Here is a 21,978-nt window from a genome sequence, read left to right as displayed (position 1 = left end):
TCTGTTCTTCTCTGGGCTACTTTATACCCCAAGTGATATGGCTTCTTGTTTTGTTCTTGTGTTTCTTCCAACATCCTGCAACTGCCTGGTTCAGTTTTTCCTGTTCACTGTTAAAGGTGCCCTCCTGTGAGTCATTCACTTTCTCACTACTCTATGGGACTCTGCCATAGAGGAAATTTTCCATGTCCACACCATCTAGGACATTAGTCACCAACCACATGTGGCACTTGTGTTCTTGAAATGTGGCTTATGTGACTTGAGAACTGAACTGACTGAATAGCCACTTATTGCAGAGGCAGCTGGGGAATCAGGCTGCTGGTGTGCCCAATGTCTGTCGGACTTCAGCTGTGCCGAGCTGCAGCTCAGTGTGCCTGCTCGCCTGGCGATGCTTCTGTGAGGCTGACTCTGATGTGTCAGATGCCTTAGCCAGGCCCTGGCCTTCTTATCGGCTTCCCTCTTCTGTACCTCTTCTCTCCCCTCACCTTGTACTTTGTCATGATGGAAACAGGAGCCACCACAGTGTTATTTTAGGTCACTGTTCTTTGTTTTTCCTATTGAATACTTTGTTTAAAATTTTACATAAGGCTGGATGGTAGTGGTACATGCCTTTAATTTCAGTACTTGGGAGAGGCAGGTGGATCTCTGAGTTTGAGGCCAGCCTCTTCTACAGATTAAGTTCCAGGACAGCCAGGGCTACACAGAGAAAAACCATGTCTTGAAAAACCAAACCAAACAAACAAACAAAACAACGTAAGTACACCTACATGTACAGATGCACAAACAACCCTTTGGCATTAGGTACATGTTCGTTAATACTTACCTCCTCTTTTCTGGGTTCTGGTATAAAATGCTGTATCTCATTTACCTTACTACACTGGCCTGTTTTTGGAAATCATTGAAATAATTTCCATAAAATTCAAGTGTACAATTTAGTTTTGTTTTTTGAGCCTGGGACTTACTCTGTAGCCAGCTGTCCTGGAACTTACTGTATATCCCAGACTGGCCTCTGACTCATGGTGTTTCTTCAGCTTAGCCTCCCAAGTGTTAGGATTACAGAGGGAGTCACCACCTGGATTTTTTTTTTTTTTTTTTTTTTTTTTTTTTTTTTTTAAATCATGCCTTGTGTGGCCATCACTACAGTCAACCCTGTAGCTGTGACTCCAAAATTCTGCCATGTCCCTGGCTCTGGACAGCCCTTACTCTGCTTGTGCTTCTCCTGGACTACCCTGCTGATGGCCTCATACACTTGATGGCTTTGTAACAGGCTCTTTCCACCGAAAGTTTCTTCAGTGTGGTGGTTTCTCACCTGCCCTCTGCAGCCTTGCTGCCTCCTTCCATGCACCGTTTGACGGCAGCCATTTGTCCTGATTTGCTACTGTCTTTATAAATAAGGATCAGAGGTCATAGTGCCTCACCTAGTTTGAGTCACCATCATAACAGAACTTTGGTGGCTGTTCTAAAAACAGAGAATTCTAAGATGAAGGCATTGACAGATTTGGTCCTTGGTAAAGGCTGGCCTTCTCATGGTAGATGGGGTAAGGGAACTCCTGGACTCTCTTTTCATAGGAGCACTGGTCCTATTTTTGAGGATCCTGCCACCATGACCTCATCTCACTGAAGCCCCTTCCTCTATTGCATCTCTGTGATTTCAACAGGATAGGGCAGGGGCACAACAAGGGGGAAGCCCTTTGCTGAGGCCAGGAAGGGAGTAAGGAGCAGGGCAAAGATCCGATGTGTCTGCCTCTTACATGTTGGCTCTACTCTCCTGTGCCAACTTTCCTCTTTATGTGTAGGAGCCTGATTGTTCCATATAACCTTGGGGTTGCAGTTTGGAGAGCATGGGCCACATCTGACCTGTTGACTTGTATCGTTGCTGAGTGACATTCAGCTGTGACATTGAGCAGGTGGCTTTATTTAGAACTGTTTCCTTACTTGAAAAATGAAATTTCAACTGTTGCATTGTGCTTACTCATGTGATGGTTCACATAAAATGTCCTGATTGCCTGCTATTAGAGGGGACAGGGTTGGGGGTGCCAGTCACTTCAGGTTCTTTTAACTCCCTGGTGGCCCTCCCTTTTCAACCCATTCTCAGTGCTGATGTGAGGAAGTTCAGAGCCATACTTGCGATGTACAATTGTGTGAGTGAAAGTAGAATTACCTCTATTGTATCCGAGCTCTGTAATAAAAGCTTAAAGGTCATGAAGTTGCCTGGGCTAGTACTTTCCAATACATAGTGGAACTGTGTGTGTTAGTAGTTTTAGAGTTTGGTTCCTGTATTGGCTTTATTGCATTATATTTTTGTTTTCTGTTTTAGGCAGCTTTGCCTTCTCTGACAAACCCTCCTTCTCTAAGTCCTATTCGACGGAAAGGGAAGGAGAAAGAACCAGGAGAACAAGCTTCTGCTCCGATGAGTCCCAAGAAAGGTGGTGAGGCCAGTGCAGGTAGGAAGCAGTTTCATGGCCAGGGTGCTGCCTGGGTGCTCCTAAGTGTCTGCATGATAAATTGTCACTTTACTCTGGAGAGAAGTCCTTAAAGCTGGAGGAAACTGCTCTGCTGGGCACTTGGCACTTGAGTGATGTGTATGCTCTGTACAGTGCTTAACACATTGCCCAGTCAGTTGTTAATGGACCCAGAGATCCTGAGGCTGGCTTCAGCCGTTCAGTCAGCAGAGGAGAACGGCTGAAACCACAGCTACAGGAGCCTCCATGTTCTCATGTTCATCGTTTCTTTCGATTCTTTCACTCTCAGGCTCTTAGTATTTTAGTCAGTTCTTCATTACCCTCAGCACACATACTTCAAAGGTTGTTGTATATTCTGTGTGTGTTCACACAGGTCCATGGAATCAAGAGACAGAGGCACCTAAAGGATGATTCTAGCCTTTTCCAGCTGCAGAGGGGGGTCATCTCTCTGGACTGAACCACTGTAGCTTAGCAAAGGGCCCTTTTCTCTAATTTACACCTTTTAACAAGTTAAACTTTGTACCCCAACATCTCTCATCTAAACTTTCCAAAGGGACAATGCCAAATGCAAATTCTCAGCCAAAGAATACCTGTGGTGTTCAGGGTTCTTCTTCAACCAAATTTGCATAGGCTTTGCACCTTCAGAACTCCCAGACAAGATTCATGTAGAGGGTACTGAGAAACAAAAGGTAGCAATCACAAAAGGCAGATTAAGGCTAGGTGCTAACTCTGGAGTCAAACCAGGTGTGGGTCTGTGGGAATTCTCCCAGCAAAGGTCAGGGGGGAGAAAAGACTGGAATATTTCTACTACACAATTTTGAAAAGTCATCACAGTAATTGCTGTTAAACTTGGAAAGTTTTTTCCTTGGATCTGAAAGTTTAATTTTTTTTTCTTTTTCTAAGCCTCTCGACAATCAGACACCTCAGGACCTGTCACAGCAAGTAAATCTTCTTCATTAGGGAGTTTCTACCATCTCCCTTCCTACCTCAAACTCCATGATGTCCTGAAAGCCACTCATGCTAACTATAAGGTACTGCCCCTGTTTATTTCTGAACATATATCTCCAGTGCAATGCATGTCCACGTACCCATGTGCATGCTTACATAGGAAGAAGCCCTGTGACGTAGGACTTCAAGTTTTCTTTCCAAGTTTGTCTTCTAGCTTGGTTTATAGTAACAAATATTTAGGATTTTTGTATTAGAGAAATGATCTCCTGTGGTCTCTGGGTGTTGTTTGTTAATTGACTTCCCAAGAATACCTTGTATTCAGAGATATTTCTCAAGGACTCAGCACATGATCCTGTTTATAGGTAAGGTTCATCACTGCCATGTCCTGAAGTCACACAGCCAAGCCAAGCAGGTTTCATGTACCCTCTCCCTCTGTGAGCCTCATAATATAGTGCAACTGCCCAACACAAACCAAAATTATAGTCTCGGGAGAAAAGCAGGTGTTCACTACAGACCTATACTCTGGGTGTCTTCACACAAGTGCCCTTGTCAGTCGGGTGTTTTCACTGTAGGAGCCCCTTTGTCAGATGGTCCCTGATTCAGCTTTGCAGTGGCTTCTGATTGATGGTGTCTGAGTTTACATTGTTTTTTTTTTTCTTTCTCATTTTTCTAACAATGAATAATTTGTAGATCTGCCCTTATTGATTTGAAATCCTATCTTTATCAAATGCTAAAATCCCATGATTGTGTAATTTCATTTATGTTTTTGTTACACCAGTTGGTTGTGGTGATATTTTGTTTGTGATATAACAAATAAAACTTGCCTGAAGATCAGAGTGTGGCACTAAGCCACTAGTTAGCCATAGAGGCCAGGCAGTGGTGGCATACACCTTTAATTCCAGTACTTGGGAGGCAGAGGCAGATGGATCTCTCTGAGTTCAAGGCCACCCTGGGCTATACAAGGTTGATCCAGTCTAAAAGAGAAACAGAGCCAGGCAGTGGTGGCACACACCTTTGATCCCAGCCCTTGAGATCTCATGCCTTTAATCCCAGCCCTAGAGAGGAAGAGACAGGAAGTGATATGGCTGGGCAGAGAGGAATATAAGGTGGGAGGAGACAGGAGCGCAGATCCCTTTCATTTGAGGATTCTTAGAGGTAAAAACAGCCCTTCCTCCCCATTCTTTCTCTTTTCTTTTCTTTTTTTCCCCAGACAGGGTCTCACTATGTTGCCCAGATGTCCTGGAACTCACTATGTAGACCAGGCTGGCCTTGAACTCAGAGATCTTCCTGCCTCTGCCTTCCAAGTCCTGGAATTAAGGGCACACGCTCAAAAACAGCATCTTAAGTAAAACACAATTTTTAGTTAAAAACAACTTGATAAGGTAAAATTTTAAAAATTGGGGCTGTTACCTTAAATTGCCATATATAGTATTTGAAAACATGAAAATATATATTTTGTTAACATCAAATTGTTATACCTATATTCCAAGATTATATAACAAATGTAAATTTACATAGTACATAAATTATATTGTGTAGCTGGAGTTTTTCTGGTCCTGCCTGGCCCATGGTCAGGACAAATCTCTCTCACTCGCCAGTTCCATAGCTGCTCAGACCCAACCACTGTATGGCTGTGGCAGGCTTCTTGCTATCTAGTTCTTCTATCTTAAATTAACCCGTTTCTATTAGTCTATAAGTTGCCTCGTGGTTCATGGATTACCGGTACCTTACATCTCGCTTGTCATGGCAGCACCTGGCAGCGTCTCTCTGACTCAGCCTTTGTGTTTTCCAGAATTCTCTTCTCTGCTTGTCCCGCCTATACTTCCTGCCTGGCTACTGGCCAATCAGCATTTTATTTATACAGAGTGATATCCACAACAATATTGTATATTGATTATATAGTATAGCAAATTATATTGTCAGTCTTTGTGAAGAAACAATTTAATTCTAAATTGTATTCCTCAAAAAGAAATAATTTCTAGTTTCCAATTTAAAAAGTATACTCCTAGAGACAGTCTCTTCCTTGTCAGGAGTAAATGATTCAATTTACAAAGTTTTTTTTTCTTGTTTTTGTTTGTTTTTCAAGAAAGGGTTTCTCTGTGTAGTTTTGGGGCCTGTCCTGGAACTCTCTCTGTAGCCCAGGCTGGCCTCGAACTCACAGAGATCTGCCTGCCTCTGCCTCCCGAGTGCTGGGACTGAAGGCATGCACCACCACTGCCCGGACCCATTCGAGTAGCTGCCAGCCGTGGTGGTGCACACCTTAATCCCATCACTCAGAGGGCAGAGGCCAGCCTGGTCTACAGAGTGAGTTCCAGGACAGCCAGAGCTACACAGAGAAACCTGTCCCAAGGAAAAAGAAGAAAAAAAGAAAAGAAAGAAAAGAAAAAAAAAAGAAAAGAAACCACAGGGCTAGTAGATTTTCCGAGCTTGTGGGTGAGCAAGTGGTAGGCCAGCTGAGAATTCCCAGAAGAAGGATTCTCAGCCAAACTTTCTCACAGCCAGTGGAAAGTCTCCAGTACCTTTGAGGGAGCAAGACAGAAGAGAGCTCCAGTGAGCTCCCCTTCCTAACTAGGGTGCCCCTCTTAAGTCCCACTGGTTACCTTGTCCTGGTGCTTGCTATGTTGCATGCATGTCCTGGTTGATGGCAGCATGGCCTTCCACCTAGAAAGTCAGACTGTGTCAAGGCAAGACAGTTGAGGTGAGAAAGAAAGGGTGGAGACGGTGAAAAGAAAAGGCTGCCTGAGCGTATGAGAGCCAGGGAGGTTTGCCTGTGGGTGGCTTGCGTGGGTAGTGAGCTCAGATTTCTCATCACAGTTCTTCAGCGCCTTATGTTAGATTATTAAAGACAGCTGTAGAGAGATGGAAGGTGGAAAGAAAGAGGCTTGGTCTGACCTTAGGCAGGACCATGGTGAAGGGGGCACTTTTGTCACCCATGTGTGTGCATGGCCAAAATGCCTACAGAAGAAGATGGGATGCAGCCTCTTATTAGGGCAGAAATGACTTACGTAGTCCTCAGGGGAAGCTGGGAAGTGTAGTCTTTCAGGAGGAAACTGTCAAGACCCCTCTCATTTTCCTGTCCATGTCCTCCTCCTACCTTTACCTAGTATTCCCTTTTATCATAAGTGGTTAGGGTCAAGTTCAGTGGGCAGATTTTTTTCTGTTGTAATGCTTTGCTACTGGTTCTTTGCAGAAGCAGCCGCCCTCATCTGAGTCTGTAGAAATAGGGGAATTGGTATACGCTTCGGTTAAGCCGACGTGTTTAGAATTTGAATCACTAAGCCTGATTTGACTGCATCTCACCCTGGGATGGTGAGAGTCTAAGTCAGCACTGCAGAAGCATCTCCCCGCAGCAGACAACATTTGTGTCTTTGTTGTAGATAACCAGCCTTCGGTGGTGCCAGTAACCGTGTGCTCTCTCCTTCCACCTTGCCAAGGTCACCTTAGATCTTCAGAACAGCACCGAAAAGTTTGGGGGCTTCCTGCGCTCTGCCTTGGACGTCCTCTCTCAGATTCTAGAGCTGGCAACACTGCAGGACATTGGAAAGGTTTGTATCTGGTCTCTTTTCCTTGAACCTGGGTCAGAGTACCTCAGATGATACCTAGTCATGTGCTCCAGGAACAGTTACAGCTACAGCAGCTGGGGAGACTTATGTCCGAGTACTGCAGTGTGTGGAGGCTGTTCTGTCAGGTCTGTTGTCAACAGTGTGTCAGGTCGTATTACCACTCACGTCCGAGTACTGCAGCGTGTGGAGGCCGTTCTGTCAGGTCTGTTGTTAACAGTGTGTCAGGTCTTATTACCACAGTTTTTTCATTTAAGGATTTTCCTTAAACCTCATTTAGTCTAGTAAATGTTGAAAAAATGTGCTCACAGGATCCTTTTTTTCTCCTTTGTCCTTTTTAAATGAAAAAGGACAAAGCCAGATTAGCAAGGATGCCAACTGGTCCCGTCCATAGCTCAGAAAGTAGCGGATCTGGGCTCATGTTCTGTAGTTTTGAGTATAGTGATCTTTCTCCACAGCCCATATGCTCACACATAGATCCTGCCGTTGCTAAAGCTTTTGCTTGATCTCTACCAGCACATCTCACTTCTATTACACTCCACGGTGAGTTAAACAGCCAGCTTCAACGTAAATCTTTGAGTGAAATGCAGTGTGGTCATCTCAGGCCCTGCCAACCCCAGATCAGAATCCATTTCTTATATGAAATGGTATTGAAGTTTGAAAGTCTACTCACATCTGCGTATAAGACTAAATTATCTTGAAATGACTTGCAACACCATGTGTGTAGTTGTTATACTGTATTGTTTAGGGAATGGTGGTAAGGAAAGAAGCCTGCAGAAGTCAGATAGGGACACTCTGAATCCTGCTTCTCTCCCCCACTTGTTTTTGTCTTTGACCCATTCATTTAGGCAACACACTATTTTACAGTTTTCTCTCTTCATTGCCTACAGCAGCACCTGAACCTAGTAACAATCAGTTTCAAAGTTAGTTATGGGGTTCACACCTGGTAAGTTAGATATAGTGGTACATACCTGTAGTCCCACCAGTGGCAGGAGTTCAAAGACCACCCATATCAAAAACAAATGAACAAGGAGATTGATTTGAGTGTCTCATATACTTTATAGCCTTGCTCCTAGGATGAGTAGCCCCTGTCATAATTCCATGACATTGACAAAAGCTTTCATTTTCCCACTGTCAAGTAGATCTTGTTATTCCACGCTAATTTTTATACGTAACTGAAATGTATTATGTGTGAGTTTTGCTTGTATTGTGTATAATAACACATTTCCCCCACATAACTCCTTACTGGTCTGTGTTGTATTTCCTCTGACTTCTCCTAAGCGTTCATGCTAGTTTTGAGTGATTTTATTTTGATGTGCCTTGATGTGGTTTTCCCTTAAGCTCTGTTTCTTATACCTTGGATTTGTTGAGTTTCTTGAATCTGGGGCTTTGTAGTTTTCCACAGTTTAGAAAAGTTGGGGCTATTTCCTTAAATATTTTTGTACCCTTTCCCTCACCCTGTCTCTTAAGGGTCACTTAATTACCTTCTAAAAACCCATATTTGGTTGCTTAAAATTACCCTTAGCTTACTATTACTCTTTTTAGGATTTGGGTTTTATTTTTCTAGATTCATTTTTATCGTTTTTAATTATGTGTCTATGTGTGTGCCTGTATGTACATGTGAGTGCAGGTTGGCAGTTGGCAGCATTCAGAAGAGGGCACCAGAGCCCCTGAAGCTGGAGTTGTAGGTGGTTGTGAGCCACCTAATGTGGGTACTGGGAGCCCAGCTCAGGTCCTCTGCAAGACAGCATCTGCTCTTAACTGTCTTTCCAGCCCCTCTTTCTCAGGTGATTTTTAATTACTCCATCTATTTTTCCTTTTATAGTTTATGTTACAGTCTTCAGGTCCTCTAGGCTTTTCTTTGCCCACATCTGCTTTACTATAAAATCCCATCCATTGTATCTTTCATCATTAATACTATAGTCTTTATCACTAAAAGTTTGATTTATATCTCTTTAAATCCCCTGTCTTTATTTAACCCCAAAAATTATTTATTATGCGTGTGTGTGTGTGTGTGTGTGTGTGTGTGTGTGTGTGTGTGTGTAGCCCAGAGGAGTGTTGGAAGTCCTCCTCTATCTCCACCTATTTCTTTGAGGATGAGTCTTTCCCTAAATTGGACACTTCATTTTTTCTGCTGTGCTGGGAGCCAGCAAGTCCAGCAGTCTTATCTCTTCCCTCCTTGGAGTTAGGGTTATAGGTGTGCATAGGTTACCCCGCTTGTTATGTGGGTGCTGGGATCTGAATTCTGGCCTAGTGTCCAGTGTCTGAGAACTGTGGTGTCAAAGCTGAAATCTTTAAAATACAGTTTTGGTCATTTCAGGCAGGGAGGGTAAATGCAGAAATGGAAATCTCTCAATATTACATTGTGATGTCTTTGGTAGTGACCTGGTTCCTTACAACTCTGGAGCTCCTGGAAGGCCAGGACTTGCATTCTTTCTCTAGATTTGTAGCACCGAGTATCATTTCTATGGTACACTGCATATTCCATGTAGGCTGCAGTGAGGCTCATTGGCAGTGGCTCTCACAGTGCCTTAAACTTTCTGTTCAGCTGATCACATTCGGGGTGCCACAAAGCAGGGCTTTTGACTCCTTTGTACATTTCTCAGTGCCTGCCCTGAAAGCAGGGATGGATGTGATACTTGATTAATCATTGAATGATTGAGTGACAGATTCAGTGGATAAATGTACAAGAAAGCAATTTTCATATAATTGTAGATACAAGAGTTCTTGTGACTCTGTTAAGACGACTGATTGAAAATATTCTGATTTTCTCTGACATTTATACAGTTTATATGGAGATTGTCTTATTCCCAGTTGGCAACAATAATGGATCACCTGTGAGTCACTTAATGTACTCTCCTTTCAGTGTGTTGAAGAGGTCCTTGGATATCTGAAATCCTGCTTTAGTCGAGAACCAATGATGGCAACTGTCTGTGTTCAGCAGGTGAGTGTCATTTCCTATCCTTTGGGATTTCAGCTAACTCCGCCAGGCCAAGCAACAAAACTTACTTTCTTTGTAGAAGCTGGTGCTCATGGTGTGGTATTAGGAAGGGTTGGGTGTCCCTCACTGTCACTCTTGCTTGCTCTGTCACTGGGATGGTGCGGGGCCAGCGGGCATCAACAGCAGCACTGGTCCTCACTGCTTTGCCTCTGTTTGCCACCATCCCAGTAGACCTGTATCTAAGTGGACCCATATCTAAAATGCTAGTTTCACTTAGAACTACAGACTCCCAGGCGCTTGGCACCACACGGTGGGAATCTTCTGAGGTACTAACTTATAGGGATCCACAACAAAACCTTCTGTCATATATTCCTGCACGATTTGCTGCTGGGAAAGAGAGTCTTAAAGGGTGTTTACTTTTGTTTTTGTTTTGTTTTCCCTTCTTTTATTAGTGGTACTGAGGGTTGAACCTGGCTTTGTATATTCCAGGAAAGTACTCTATCACTGAGACTTTTTAAATTTTGAAACATGATCTCACTAAGCTGCCCAGGCTCACTTGGAACTTGCAACTTGCCCATTTCAGTCGTGTCCATCCTAACCCCTGTCTACCAGCTGGGATTCCAGGCAGGCTTGTGCTGTTCATCTACATTAAATCTATGTTAAGTGAAATACTGATGCTTCAATTCTTTCATTCTAGCTATTGAAGACTCTCTTTGGGACAAACTTGGCCTCACAATTTGATGGCTTATCTTCCAACCCCAGCAAGTCTCAGGGCAGAGCACAGCGCCTTGGCTCTTCCAGTGTGAGGCCAGGCTTATATCACTACTGCTTCATGGCACCGTACACGCACTTCACGCAGGCCTTGGCCGATGCCAGCCTGAGGAACATGGTGCAGGCGGAGCAGGAGCATGATGCCTCAGGGTAATAGTTATGGTGCAAATCTGTCATTGATGATGCAGAGATGAATAACGTATAACCCTGCCTTGAAATCCACTGGTTGAGCTATGGTATAGTCTACCATCCAGAAGTAGCAGGCTCAAGAGGAGGAACCCAAGTTGGCTGCCTGTGACGCATGATTTCTAACTTCCAAATCCTGCCCCAGTGTAGAAGTGGTGCACTCTGTGTCCTCACCTATTGAAAGCACTTGGTACTTGCTAGTGCTCACAAATGCCATTCTTTAAAGGTGACATGTGTCAGTGGTGCTTCTTTGTTCTATGACGCAAAAGACCCCCTTCAAAATGGCACAGTGGTGCTAGTGTTTAGAGGTATTAAAGGGCACAGAAAAGTCTGGAGTGTGTTATTTTGGATTTCTACATGAATTTATGATGATCTTTTTGATGCCGGAAATATGGAAGTCCCTCCCTTCTTCTTTCAGGGCTTCATATGCCAGGCATGTACTTTACCACTGAGCTACTTTATATCCCAAATTTGAGGTGCTATTCTGTGTAGTAATGGTAGTAGAATCCTTACTTTCCTTTTTATGATGAACAGACAATGTTGGAATCAAGGAAAATACTTCTGTTCTGGGCTTTATCTTGACGCTTACGTATGTGCCAATAGCTCCTGTTTTGCTGTCTTTTCAAACATTTTATGAGATTGGTCTCTGTCTATGTTTCTTAGGCTGATGTTGAACTGGTGGACTCCATCAGTCTTCCCCCCAAGAAAACCAAGTGATATATGTAAATTACCTATCTTCCAGACAGCTCTCACCTTTCTCTCAAGCCCTCTTAGACAGTGGACTGGGGAGTGGGTTTCCTGTAGCAGCAAACATGGGCTTGCGTAGCTTCTTTAGGTACAGCATAGGTGCTGCATGCCTGCACACTCAGATGTGTACTGTTATCCCAAGCATGTGCTGCTCTTGTCCCCAGTGGCCTTTCTGAGTCTCATTTTGACATGTTCTGGTTTTTTTAACATGAAGTTGAGCTGATGTACGGCTGAATACAGAGGAGATTATTAAAAGGTATTTGTTATTTCTGCTTTTGGCCATTTGGCAGGTGGTTTGATGTACTCCAGAAAGTGTCTGCCCAACTGAAGACGAACCTCACAAGTGTCACAAAGAACCGTACAGATAAGGTGAATGGAGCTGCAGCTAGAGATGGCATGTGGGCCTTGCCACAGGGATGCAATTGGAGCTCAGCACTTTCTAGATGGGTTGCCAGAAGCTTCTAATTGCAACCGTGGTTTCTTTCACTTTTTTTCCCTATAGAATGCTATTCACAATCACATTAGGTTATTTGAGCCCCTTGTTATAAAAGCGTTGAAGCAGTACACCACGACGACATCTGTACAGTTGCAGAAGCAGGTTTTGGATTTGCTGGCACAGCTGGTTCAGCTACGGGTCAATTACTGTCTGCTGGATTCGGATCAGGTTTGTCTCTCTGGTATTACCATACCTATTCCTAACTAAATACAAATTACCCTGGAAAGATACTGTCCCAAGTCTGTACCACACTCCAGTGGGGTTAGGCTTTAGAATCCCTAAATTTTCCACATCTGTATACCTACTCACAACTCCAAAATAAGTTTTTCTTTAATTGTAAGATATAATTTAAGATTTATTCTGATGAGACGGGGCATTTATGCAAACTTCAGACTTCTTAAAAACTGCTGAAGAGCCAGCAGTGGTGGTGGTTGGTGGTGATGGTGGTGGTGGTGGTGGTGCATGCCTTAAATCCCACCACTTGTGAGGCAGAGGCAGAAGGATCTCTAAGTTCAAGGCCAGCCTGGTCTACAGAGTGAGTTCAAAGACAGCCAGGTCTACGTAGAGAAACCCTGTCTCAATAGACCAAAAATAAACAAACAAATAAATAAAAAAGCAGGTAATCATTTTGATCAGAGAAGCTTCTTTTTTCAGTGAGTAGTAGTCAAGTAAGTGGTTGTTGGGTACTCAGACCTAAATGGGACATGTATATCAAGCCTCCTCTCCCCTGTACAGCTCGGGGAATACTGCAGAATGGAGGTGTGGAAAAATGTTAGAGCTGGAGGATTAGGAGGAGCACTGGATTGCTGTCTCCTAGACAGGGCAGAACTGTTGCAATCACAAACTTGAAGCAGTTGTGGTCACCTGCACAAGATCAAACCGTCAACATCCCAGCATGGCTGAAGTCTATTGGCATTGATGGTTGCTGGGGGAGGGGTTGTCATTATTTCTTTGTGGTTAGACAACACTATTTGGACTCAATGGATTATAAAAAAAAAAACCCAATAAAACATTAAACTCTCACTTATGGCCAATAATTTCAAGCACTGATGAAATTATTATGAAGTTATGAAGCCCAAAACTGAGGACCTCACTCCTACATTGTAAAGGGTTGTGAAACTTGGATCTGAACCCCTTTCCTCAAATTCACTTTGCCTTTCTCATGCAATTCTTGTGATCATAACATTTCACTAGTCATGGTTTTGTGGGTTTGTTTGTCTGTTTTTTTTCCCCCCCTGTATAGTAGTCTTGGCTCTTGGCTGTCCTGGAACTAACTCACTTTTTAGACCAGGCTGGCCTGGCCTGCCTCTGCTTCCCAAGTGCTGGGATTAAAAAGGCGTGTATCACTATGCCTTGCCCACTTGCCAAGTGTTTAGAATACAAATTCTCTTCAGAGAAATCTTATGTCCATGCCTTCTCCAAGAAGAAATTATCTTTAGATTGTTAAAAATTGACCATCATTTTTGTGTTGTGATCTGTGTGAGTTACAAGGTTATGCCAGTTGGGGAGACTCCTTGGCCATCATAGGCTCATGGTCATATTACAATGCAAAATGCATTTAGTTCAACTTCAAAAGCCCCCATAGTTTTACAGTCTCAACACTGTTTAAAAGTCCAAAGTCCCGTGATTAAAGGCAATTTCTTAACTCTACCGCCCTTTGGTTTGTAAAATCAAAAGCAAATTATATACTTGTAATCTACAATGACGTAGAATATACGTTTCCATTCCAAAATATAGGAATGGGGACACAGTGAGGAAATACTGGCCCAAAGACCAGAACCCAGCAGGGCAAACATCAAAACCTATAGCTCCATGTCCTCTGTCTGTCCTTTAGTTTTTAAGGGCTTAGATGACTCAGCCCCTTGAGCTTTGCTGCTACAGCATCTCTCTCTCTCTCTCTCTCTCTCTCTCTCTCTCTCTCTCTCTCTCTCTCTGATTGCTTTCACTTCCTGTATGTAGTTTTTTGCAGATTGCTCAGGCTTTGACTTCTTTAACATCTTGGTGTCTTCATCACAATCCAGGCTTTAACTTTCACAGCTTCATGCAATGGCTTCTTGGAGCCTTCTTGCAAAGACTCCTCTGCCTCATGTTGCCTGGCCTTGACAGCTCTCTGAAACCACAGGGCAATCGATGATCCTCTCACTGTTGCATTTTTCATACCCCTAAAGCCAGTTCTACGTGAAAAACTCTTACCAGGTTTAGCCAACAGCTTGTTATGGACTTTCGCCCCTTTGACCACACTATCAACAGCTTTCTTGTTTGAAGCAGTTGCTTTCTTGGAGCAAACAACCCCTTAGGCATTCTCCTCTCATAAGTTAGAAACTTAGCTGGGTGGGGTGTTTCCCTTAGGGCACCTTCCCATTGTTACAATGCAGATCAGGAAGCTTGTTCCTAATGGCACTAATCTCTAGCAATTACAGCCTCTCTTTCAGCACACATCTAGGGTGGGGAGCAATGTTAAGCTTGCTAGTGCTTTTTCTCTCCAAACTGTACATTTTTTATTTCTTTCTGCCCCCAGTTGTTCTTTTTCACTGTAGACCTGCATAAGAGTTATCAGTAATAACCAGTCCATAGACTCAATGAAATTTCCTCCATCAAAGCAGTTAGTCCATTGCTTTTTGTTTTAGCCTCAAGCAACTTCTTAGGACATGAGCAAAAAGCAACCAGTTTCTTTGCTAAAATATCACAGGAATGGCCTCTAGTCCATTTGGTAATAGAAACCTTGTTGAAACCTCAAGAGCCAGGCATTATTCTTAGCACTCTGCATTATTCTTGACACTGTCTCCTAGGCTTCTACTTACAGTATGTAACTGCTTTCCTATTCCAAAGTTCCAAAGTCTTTTCACATTGCTCCAAAAAACAACAGCGAGGTTTTTTACAAGACCTCACTCTTGTAGGAAGTTCTGAATTAGTTACTTTTTACTGCTTTAATATAAAATACAGTACCAAAAGAAACATAGAGAAGGAAACTTATTTTGCTTTATGGTTCCAGAGGAATTAGAGTCCATTATGGGGACTGGAGAGATGGCTTAGCAGTTAAGGGCACTTGATGCTCTTCTAGAAGATCCAGATTTGATTTCCTAGCATCCACATGGCAGCTCACAACCCTGGGTAACTCCAGTTCTAGGAAATCTGACACCTTCTTCTGGCTTCTGTAGGCAAGACATTAACACATAAAGTCCAAAATAAAAAAGTCCATCACAGCAGGGAGGCATGACCACAGACATCTGGAGCAGGAAGTTGAAAGCTCACATCTCCATCCACATTCAGGAAGCAAAGAGAATGAACCAGAAGTAGGGTGAAACAATATACTTTCAAAGCCTGCACCCAGTGACAAATACTTTGTTCAGCAAAATTTTTGCCTCCCAAGCACTATCAGCAGGGGACCATTTAAACCTGAACCTGTGAAGGAAGTTTCCTGTTCAAACCATCATAGTGTATTTCCTTCATTTTCATACCCAGACAACCTAGTCTACAGTTGTAGGTCATGGACTGTAGAGGAAACAGGCTTGGGGTTGTACCTGGAGGATGGATTGCAGCCTCCAGAACACTGATGGATGCATCTTGGATATAACACCTATAAGTCTACCCCTCTTCTCACTTTCCTACGTCTACTCAGCAAAGGTAAAAATTGTGGTCTCTATTTGGGTCATCCATCATCGACAGAAAAGTTAACCCACCTGTAGATATGTTAGGTAGACTTGGCTCTCTTACCAGGTAGTCATTTCTGTAGTCATTCAATTCTATCCAGTGTTTCCTCTAAAACAGAAAGGTAAGTTTTTTCTTCCTAAAATTGCTGCCTGTTATTTAACATTGAAAATGCTCAGGACTTCCAGATTCTTGTGTGCTGTGCCCATGTCTGTATGTATACCCTTCACTCTGGGCCTCTGAGCCTCACACCAACAAAGCTTTTTCACCAACCACTGGGTTTTGTTTGTTTGTTTGTTTGTTTGTTTGTTTTTACCATGAGCACTCTGGCCTCCTTGTTTGTTCCGGTGACTTTCACCAGTGGATCTTGTAGAGGGATAAATGCAGAAAACTGAGGCACAAACTCAGTTCAGATACTGGTTCCCCAAGCATCTGCTGAACGTCTGTGCATGTCCCAGATCTGCAAAGCAATGGGTATAAGTTCTGTAGTTCATCTGTGGGAGCTTCTGCCATGGAGATGAAATCTCACAGAAAGTGAGAGTGAAATAGACTCTTCCGCCTGGGTGCTGTCTCTGTTCTTAGGGTTGGCCTTTCCTCCTGGCTCCTTTAGTGTATGTCACAGACAGCATCTAGTGATTCTGCGCTGCAGGACTCATGCTGTGGGCTCACCACTCTCTGGACACAGAGTCTTCCAGATGTGATTATGAGTAATAACTGGTGGTACTTGGAATTTATTACTTATTTTCCCAGTGAGGACTTATCTCTGTATGTAGTCACTTTGTTTTGTGAGACAGAGTCCTATCATGTAGCCCCGGCTGACCTAAAACTTCCATCTGCTGGCCTTACTTCCCCTTGTGCTGGGATTACAGGCCTGTACCAACCTGTCTGCCTTGGCCAGTTCCTGAAGGCATGTCTGGAGGTACTCTGCAGTTACCTGACTTCAGAGTAGCTTTGAGAACATTATTATAAACAAGCTAATCTGCTGTGTATGTGCTTGTGAATAAATAGTTCACAGATCAGTAGAAGAAAAGATGCCTGGCTTTTACATTGTAAGCCTGTGACTGATGGCAGCTTTTTTTTTTTTTCCCCTGATGTAGGTGTTCATCGGCTTTGTCCTGAAGCAGTTTGAGTACATTGAAGTGGGCCAGTTCAGGTACTAATGTTTAGTTACTTCAGTTGTCCTCGTTATGTAACACATGTAGTCCTAGCTCCTTAGAGTGACAGGTGCTTCAAGTGCTGCTGGTGTCCAGTGGAAGTCTGATTTACATGCTTTCCACTTTTACTCTTCTGAACACTTGCTGAAAACCTTTCTCAAGACTGGCTTAGAAACAGTTGTGCTTAGATCAGTAGTGTATTTTCATTTCACATTCGGAGTGTATGATGATGGTGACAGGTCACTAAATGACATCTTACCTAGTGGAACCCTGTTCCCTAACGTTAGAAGAAGCAATTTTAGGTCATAGTGTAGTAAAGAGAATGATGGTAAACTTTAGTTATATTCGCTGCAGTTTTCCTTGCTAGACATTAAAGCTTTACTAATCTAGCAGTACATACAACAGATTTGTAATTTTTGAAAATTACAGTTCTTAATAAGTAGTTTGTAAAGCACAGCATTGGAGAGTGTTGTAAGAGTCCCCAGGACCTAGAGACCCAGGTCTTGTTCTGATTATGACACCCTGACTCTGTAGTTTGACCAGGGAACATTTTCTCCTTGGTGTCTGAACTTCAAGAGAGGAAAGGAAAATGAAGCGATAGGATGATCTTCCCTGCTGGCATCTGGTACTTAAGGTGCCTCTCTCCTGCTGCAGCCTCACTGTGGTCCTAACTAACCATCAGACTGTCCTGTGGGCAGAGGCAGGAAGCCCACTGGTGTGGCTGGGGTTAAACGAGGTTGCAGAGTCTTATTACTTTCTCCTGAGGTTGAATCTTGACTTACATTATGATGTGTATGCAGATCACTTATCTTAGTTTTTAAAAAGAAATGTCTAAATGGGTGTTTTTGTTTCTAGGGAATCAGAGGCAATTATTCCAAATATATTTTTCTTCCTGGTATTACTGTCTTATGAGCGCTACCATTCAAAACAGATCATTGGAATTCCTAAAATCATCCAGCTGTGTGATGGCATCATGGCCAGTGGAAGGAAAGCTGTTACACATGGTAATGGGATACATGTTTACTTGTCCTCAGTCTCACCTCCACCCTCTTTGAACTGAATGACAGCTCTGCACTGAATGTGCTGGATGTGTACATGTGTGGGGGCTCGTGCATGCACACAGTTAGAGATGTTCGAGAAGGAGAAAAGCACATTGCTTACTCACAGAATTTATAAACTACTTGGGGGAGATAAAAAATAGTGAAATATATAAAAAATAGTGACATGATTAAAATTTAGATAGATTCTGATAAATGTCTCTGTTTATGAAGCAAAATTTTAATTTTGTTATTTGTATTTGCTTTGTTCCTTTTCAGAGAGAAGGCATAGGCCTCACGTGCAAAGCACTTTATTCTGATCACACCCCTAGACTCATAAAAATTTTAAATCTAGCTTGTCATAAATCAAATTTTTAATTTTTTTTTTTTGGATACAAGTTCTCATATCTCATGCCGACTTGAACTCACTGTGAAACCAAGAATGACCTAGAACTCCTAATACTCCTCCTCCCTCCTGAGTGCTAGGATTGCAGGCATGATTAACCATTCCCTGTTGTAAGATGCAGGGATTGAACCTAGGGCTTTGTGCATGCTACTCAAAGCGTTCTACAATTGACCTGCATTCTCAGCTCAGATTCTGATTTCTGTCTTTTTGGAGGGGGAAGGGGGTGGTTTTGGTTTTTGGTTTTTTGAGACTGTTTCTCTATGTAACAGCCCTGGCTGTCCTGGAACTCACTCTGTAGAACAGGCTGGCCTTGAACTCACAGAGATGTGCCTGCCTCTACCTCCTAAGTGCTGGGATTAAAGTGTATGTCACCAAACCCAGCTATAAATTCTGATTCCTTTTCTGATGGTTTTGGTGTTGTAATTGGACATTTCCATGGGGTTTTCTGTTTTGCCACCTTATATTTTAGAAGAGAGGTTATTCAATGTTTAATAAACCACACTTTGAACTCTATATCCATCTATATTTTGTAAGCATGCTACATGTAAGTAAAAGGCTAAGGAATTAGAACTGTGGGGAAACTAAAGTTCTCTTTGCACTTAACCCTTCACTTCCTCAGGTTGATGCCATGACTGCCTGACCAAAAAGAATGTGTCATGTTTCTTTGACCTTTTAATTCCAGTCTTCCAGCCTTTCCCTGTTGAATTCACCCTACTCCTTTGCCAAGAGTTTAGAGCAGTGGTTCTCAAACTCCCCAATGTTGCAGCCCTTTAATACAGTTCCTCATATTGTGGTGACCCCAATCATAAATCTATTTTAGTTACTACTTCATAACGGTAATTTTGCTACTGTTATGAATCATAATGTAATTATCTGATATGCAGGATATCTGACAGGCAACCCCTGTGAAAGGGTCATTCAAGCCCCCCTCCCAAAAGGTTTGAGAACTGCTAGTCTAGAAGCTTTTGACCTTTGGTATGGATGCATCCTAAGAGCTTTGCAGACCCCGCAAGGGAGAATGGCACTGCCATAGAGAAGAAGCTCTTCCTATTACCTCTACAGGGGAGCATAGCAGAGGCATTGATAGGCCCTCTTCATAAGAATCTTCATAAGCTATCAGCTTTGCCTCTGTTCATGCTCCATCAGAGCATAGATTATGAAATGCTTAGCAATTGATGAATGATTTAGTTGAAAATGCAAATGTCAAATACACAGATCTGAAGCAGGAGAGATGAACCCAAAGGACTTGGGTTCAGTTCCAAGCACTCACATGGTGACTTACAATGTATAGTTCCAGAGGATCAGACACCTTTTTTTGGCTTCTGAGGACACTGTGTGTGTGTGTGTGTGTGTGTGTGTGTGTGTGTGTGTGTGTGTGTATGGTGAATAGACATACATGTAGGCAAAACACCTATATACATAAAAAAATACTAAAGTAAAAATTAGGGACTGGAGAGATGGCTCAGCAGTTAAGAGCACTGGCTGCTCTTGGGATCAATTCCAAGTACCTACATAGTAGCTCACAACCTTCTGTAACTCCAGTTCCAGGAGATAAGAAACTTTCTTCTGGCTTCTGAGTGCACTGAATAGATGTGGTACACAGACATACATCCAAGTAAAACACCCATACACATAAAATAAAAATACGTTTAAAAAAAATACATGGACCTAAGGTTTCCTGGACTCAGTCATTGGACTGAGAATTAGTGTCGGTCAGCCATTTTACTTCATGCTAGGATGCTTGGTTATCTGGAGGAAATTTAGCAAGCAAGTAAAAGCGAGTATGTTGGGTAGCACCGAGGGTTAGGATATGTATGTATTTTTACCACAGACCACCAGAGTGTGGGTATGTGTGTACACATGTGAGGATCAGAGTGTATAATTTGCACATCTATGTGTACATTTATATTCATATCGCTAAGTATTTGTGCATATGTCACTGAGGGTCAGGGTGTTTGTGTTACCAAAATTCAGTATATATAATATATGTGTGTCAGCAGGTATCAGTGTGCTGTGTGCCAATTAAAGCCATTTCTTTTATCATTTTTTCCTATGTGATACTGTTAAAACAATTAATTTAGTTTGACTCCTATTTTGGGCCAAGATAAATAAGACCTGAAGAAAATCTTCATCTAATGAGTCAGTTTTTAACTTAAATATTATAATAAATAATCTAATACTGTGACTTAATAGATGTAGTCAGTAGCCATGATATTTATTATCTTTTTAAGTAAATCAGGTAGATTATGCATAGAGTAGGGAGGTTACTATTTTCATTATTTGGAATGTTCTCTTATTTTCAAATTGACTTTGATTTCAGTCACTTTTTGTCAGAAGTGACACTGCATTTGATATAAAACCTATGTTTTTTGTTGTTATTAGAAGCCTTCACAAGCTGTCGGTCATTGTTGACAGGAAGAACTTTGGCCTCTTATGGTGGCATGGTGGTGATTTCAAATACACTTTACCAATCCTAATCAGCCCCTTCTGTAAGCCAAGTACCAGCTAAGGGTTCCTTTAGTTCTTAGAAGTACTTTGACAGTCTTGATAGTTGTCTCCCAAGTGTCATGTCTATATGTGGCCTTATTTGCTCACTCTTGTGCCCACAGCCATACCTGCTCTGCAGCCCATTGTCCATGACCTCTTTGTGTTAAGAGGAACAAACAAAGCTGATGCGGGGAAGGAGCTTGAAACCCAGAAGGAGGTGGTGGTATCGATGCTCTTAAGACTCATCCAGTACCATCAGGTAGGGGAAGGTACAGTGATAGGCACATCATCAGCATGGATAGGCATGCCGTAGCCGTGAGGTCCTGTGTGTGGTGAACAGGAGCAGTGGGTTCTCTGGGACCTAAAGAAATGGCAGTGAAAGGAGAAAATGCACTAGGTTTAGAGCTGGCACAGGCTTTAACATGGTTCAAGCATTGATTAATAGACAGTGTTGATCTAAACCATTGACTTCTTAAAAATACTAGAAATTTTAAATCTGAAATAAAGTAAATGGGTATTTACTTCTATCTTGAATCAGCCACATTCTTTTCATTTGTGCTAATTTCTAGTTTTGTTTCCCTTAAGCTGGAACATGGATTTTAAATGCTTTGAGTCAGCCCATGTATGAAAATTTAGTTTTCTTAATTTTTGTCCCTTTTAAACTTGTACTTTTGCCTGTCCCTCTCTTATTTTGTTAGTGCCTTTCAGCTGCCTGTCTCTGAATCTTCATAAACCACAAGCCTTTCTCATAGAAACAGCACTTTCTTTGTTACATTTATGTTTTGATCAATCTTTGTAATATTTAATTAAATCTTTAATGCTTAGTTAAGTCACATGACTACAATAAAAAATACAAGAGGCATAAAGTGTTTGAGAGTAAGCAGATGACCTTGGCAAGCATGGCAGGGCCGGTAGTGCCTTGGGGAAGAGTATACCACTTGTACATATTCAGCAGGGTCTCAGCATACCTCATGGAGATCCTTGAATGCCCATGAAATAAAGGGGAGATGAGGTTCTTGTATAGCATAAGCACTGCTTCTGGACCTTGAAGATAAGCAGCTTTGGGGATGCAGTAGTTGGGTTAGGCTTTATGTTGCCCTGAGGTGGTACACATCTTTTATAGCAGTCACATTTTATA

General features: G+C 42.5%; 1 protein-coding gene across 2 annotated transcripts in view; it reads left to right on the top strand.

The window, feature by feature from the left end:
- Htt (huntingtin) overlaps positions 1-21,978 on the top strand; it is a 144,758-nt gene that overhangs the window by 70,181 nt on the left and 52,599 nt on the right. For both annotated transcript variants that reach the window (XM_052736145.1, XM_052736144.1), the window contains 10 exons: positions 2,315-2,441; positions 3,363-3,490; positions 6,842-6,952; positions 9,834-9,911; positions 10,606-10,829; positions 11,903-11,981; positions 12,115-12,276; positions 16,854-16,909; positions 17,766-17,914; positions 20,963-21,099. In XM_052736145.1, coding sequence (XP_052592105.1) covers positions 2,315-2,441; positions 3,363-3,490; positions 6,842-6,952; positions 9,834-9,911; positions 10,606-10,829; positions 11,903-11,981; positions 12,115-12,276; positions 16,854-16,909; positions 17,766-17,914; positions 20,963-21,099 — 1,251 coding nt within the window. The remainder of the gene's footprint in view (positions 1-2,314; positions 2,442-3,362; positions 3,491-6,841; positions 6,953-9,833; positions 9,912-10,605; positions 10,830-11,902; positions 11,982-12,114; positions 12,277-16,853; positions 16,910-17,765; positions 17,915-20,962; positions 21,100-21,978) is intronic.

This window comes from Peromyscus californicus, unplaced genomic scaffold, assembly GCF_007827085.1.
Source record: "Peromyscus californicus insignis strain IS unplaced genomic scaffold, ASM782708v3 Scaffold_13__1_contigs__length_99412109, whole genome shotgun sequence".
NCBI classification, from domain to species: Eukaryota; Metazoa; Chordata; class Mammalia; order Rodentia; family Cricetidae; genus Peromyscus; species Peromyscus californicus.
Note: the sequence above shows the minus strand (reverse complement) of the source record. Positions and strands in the feature narration are given on the sequence as shown.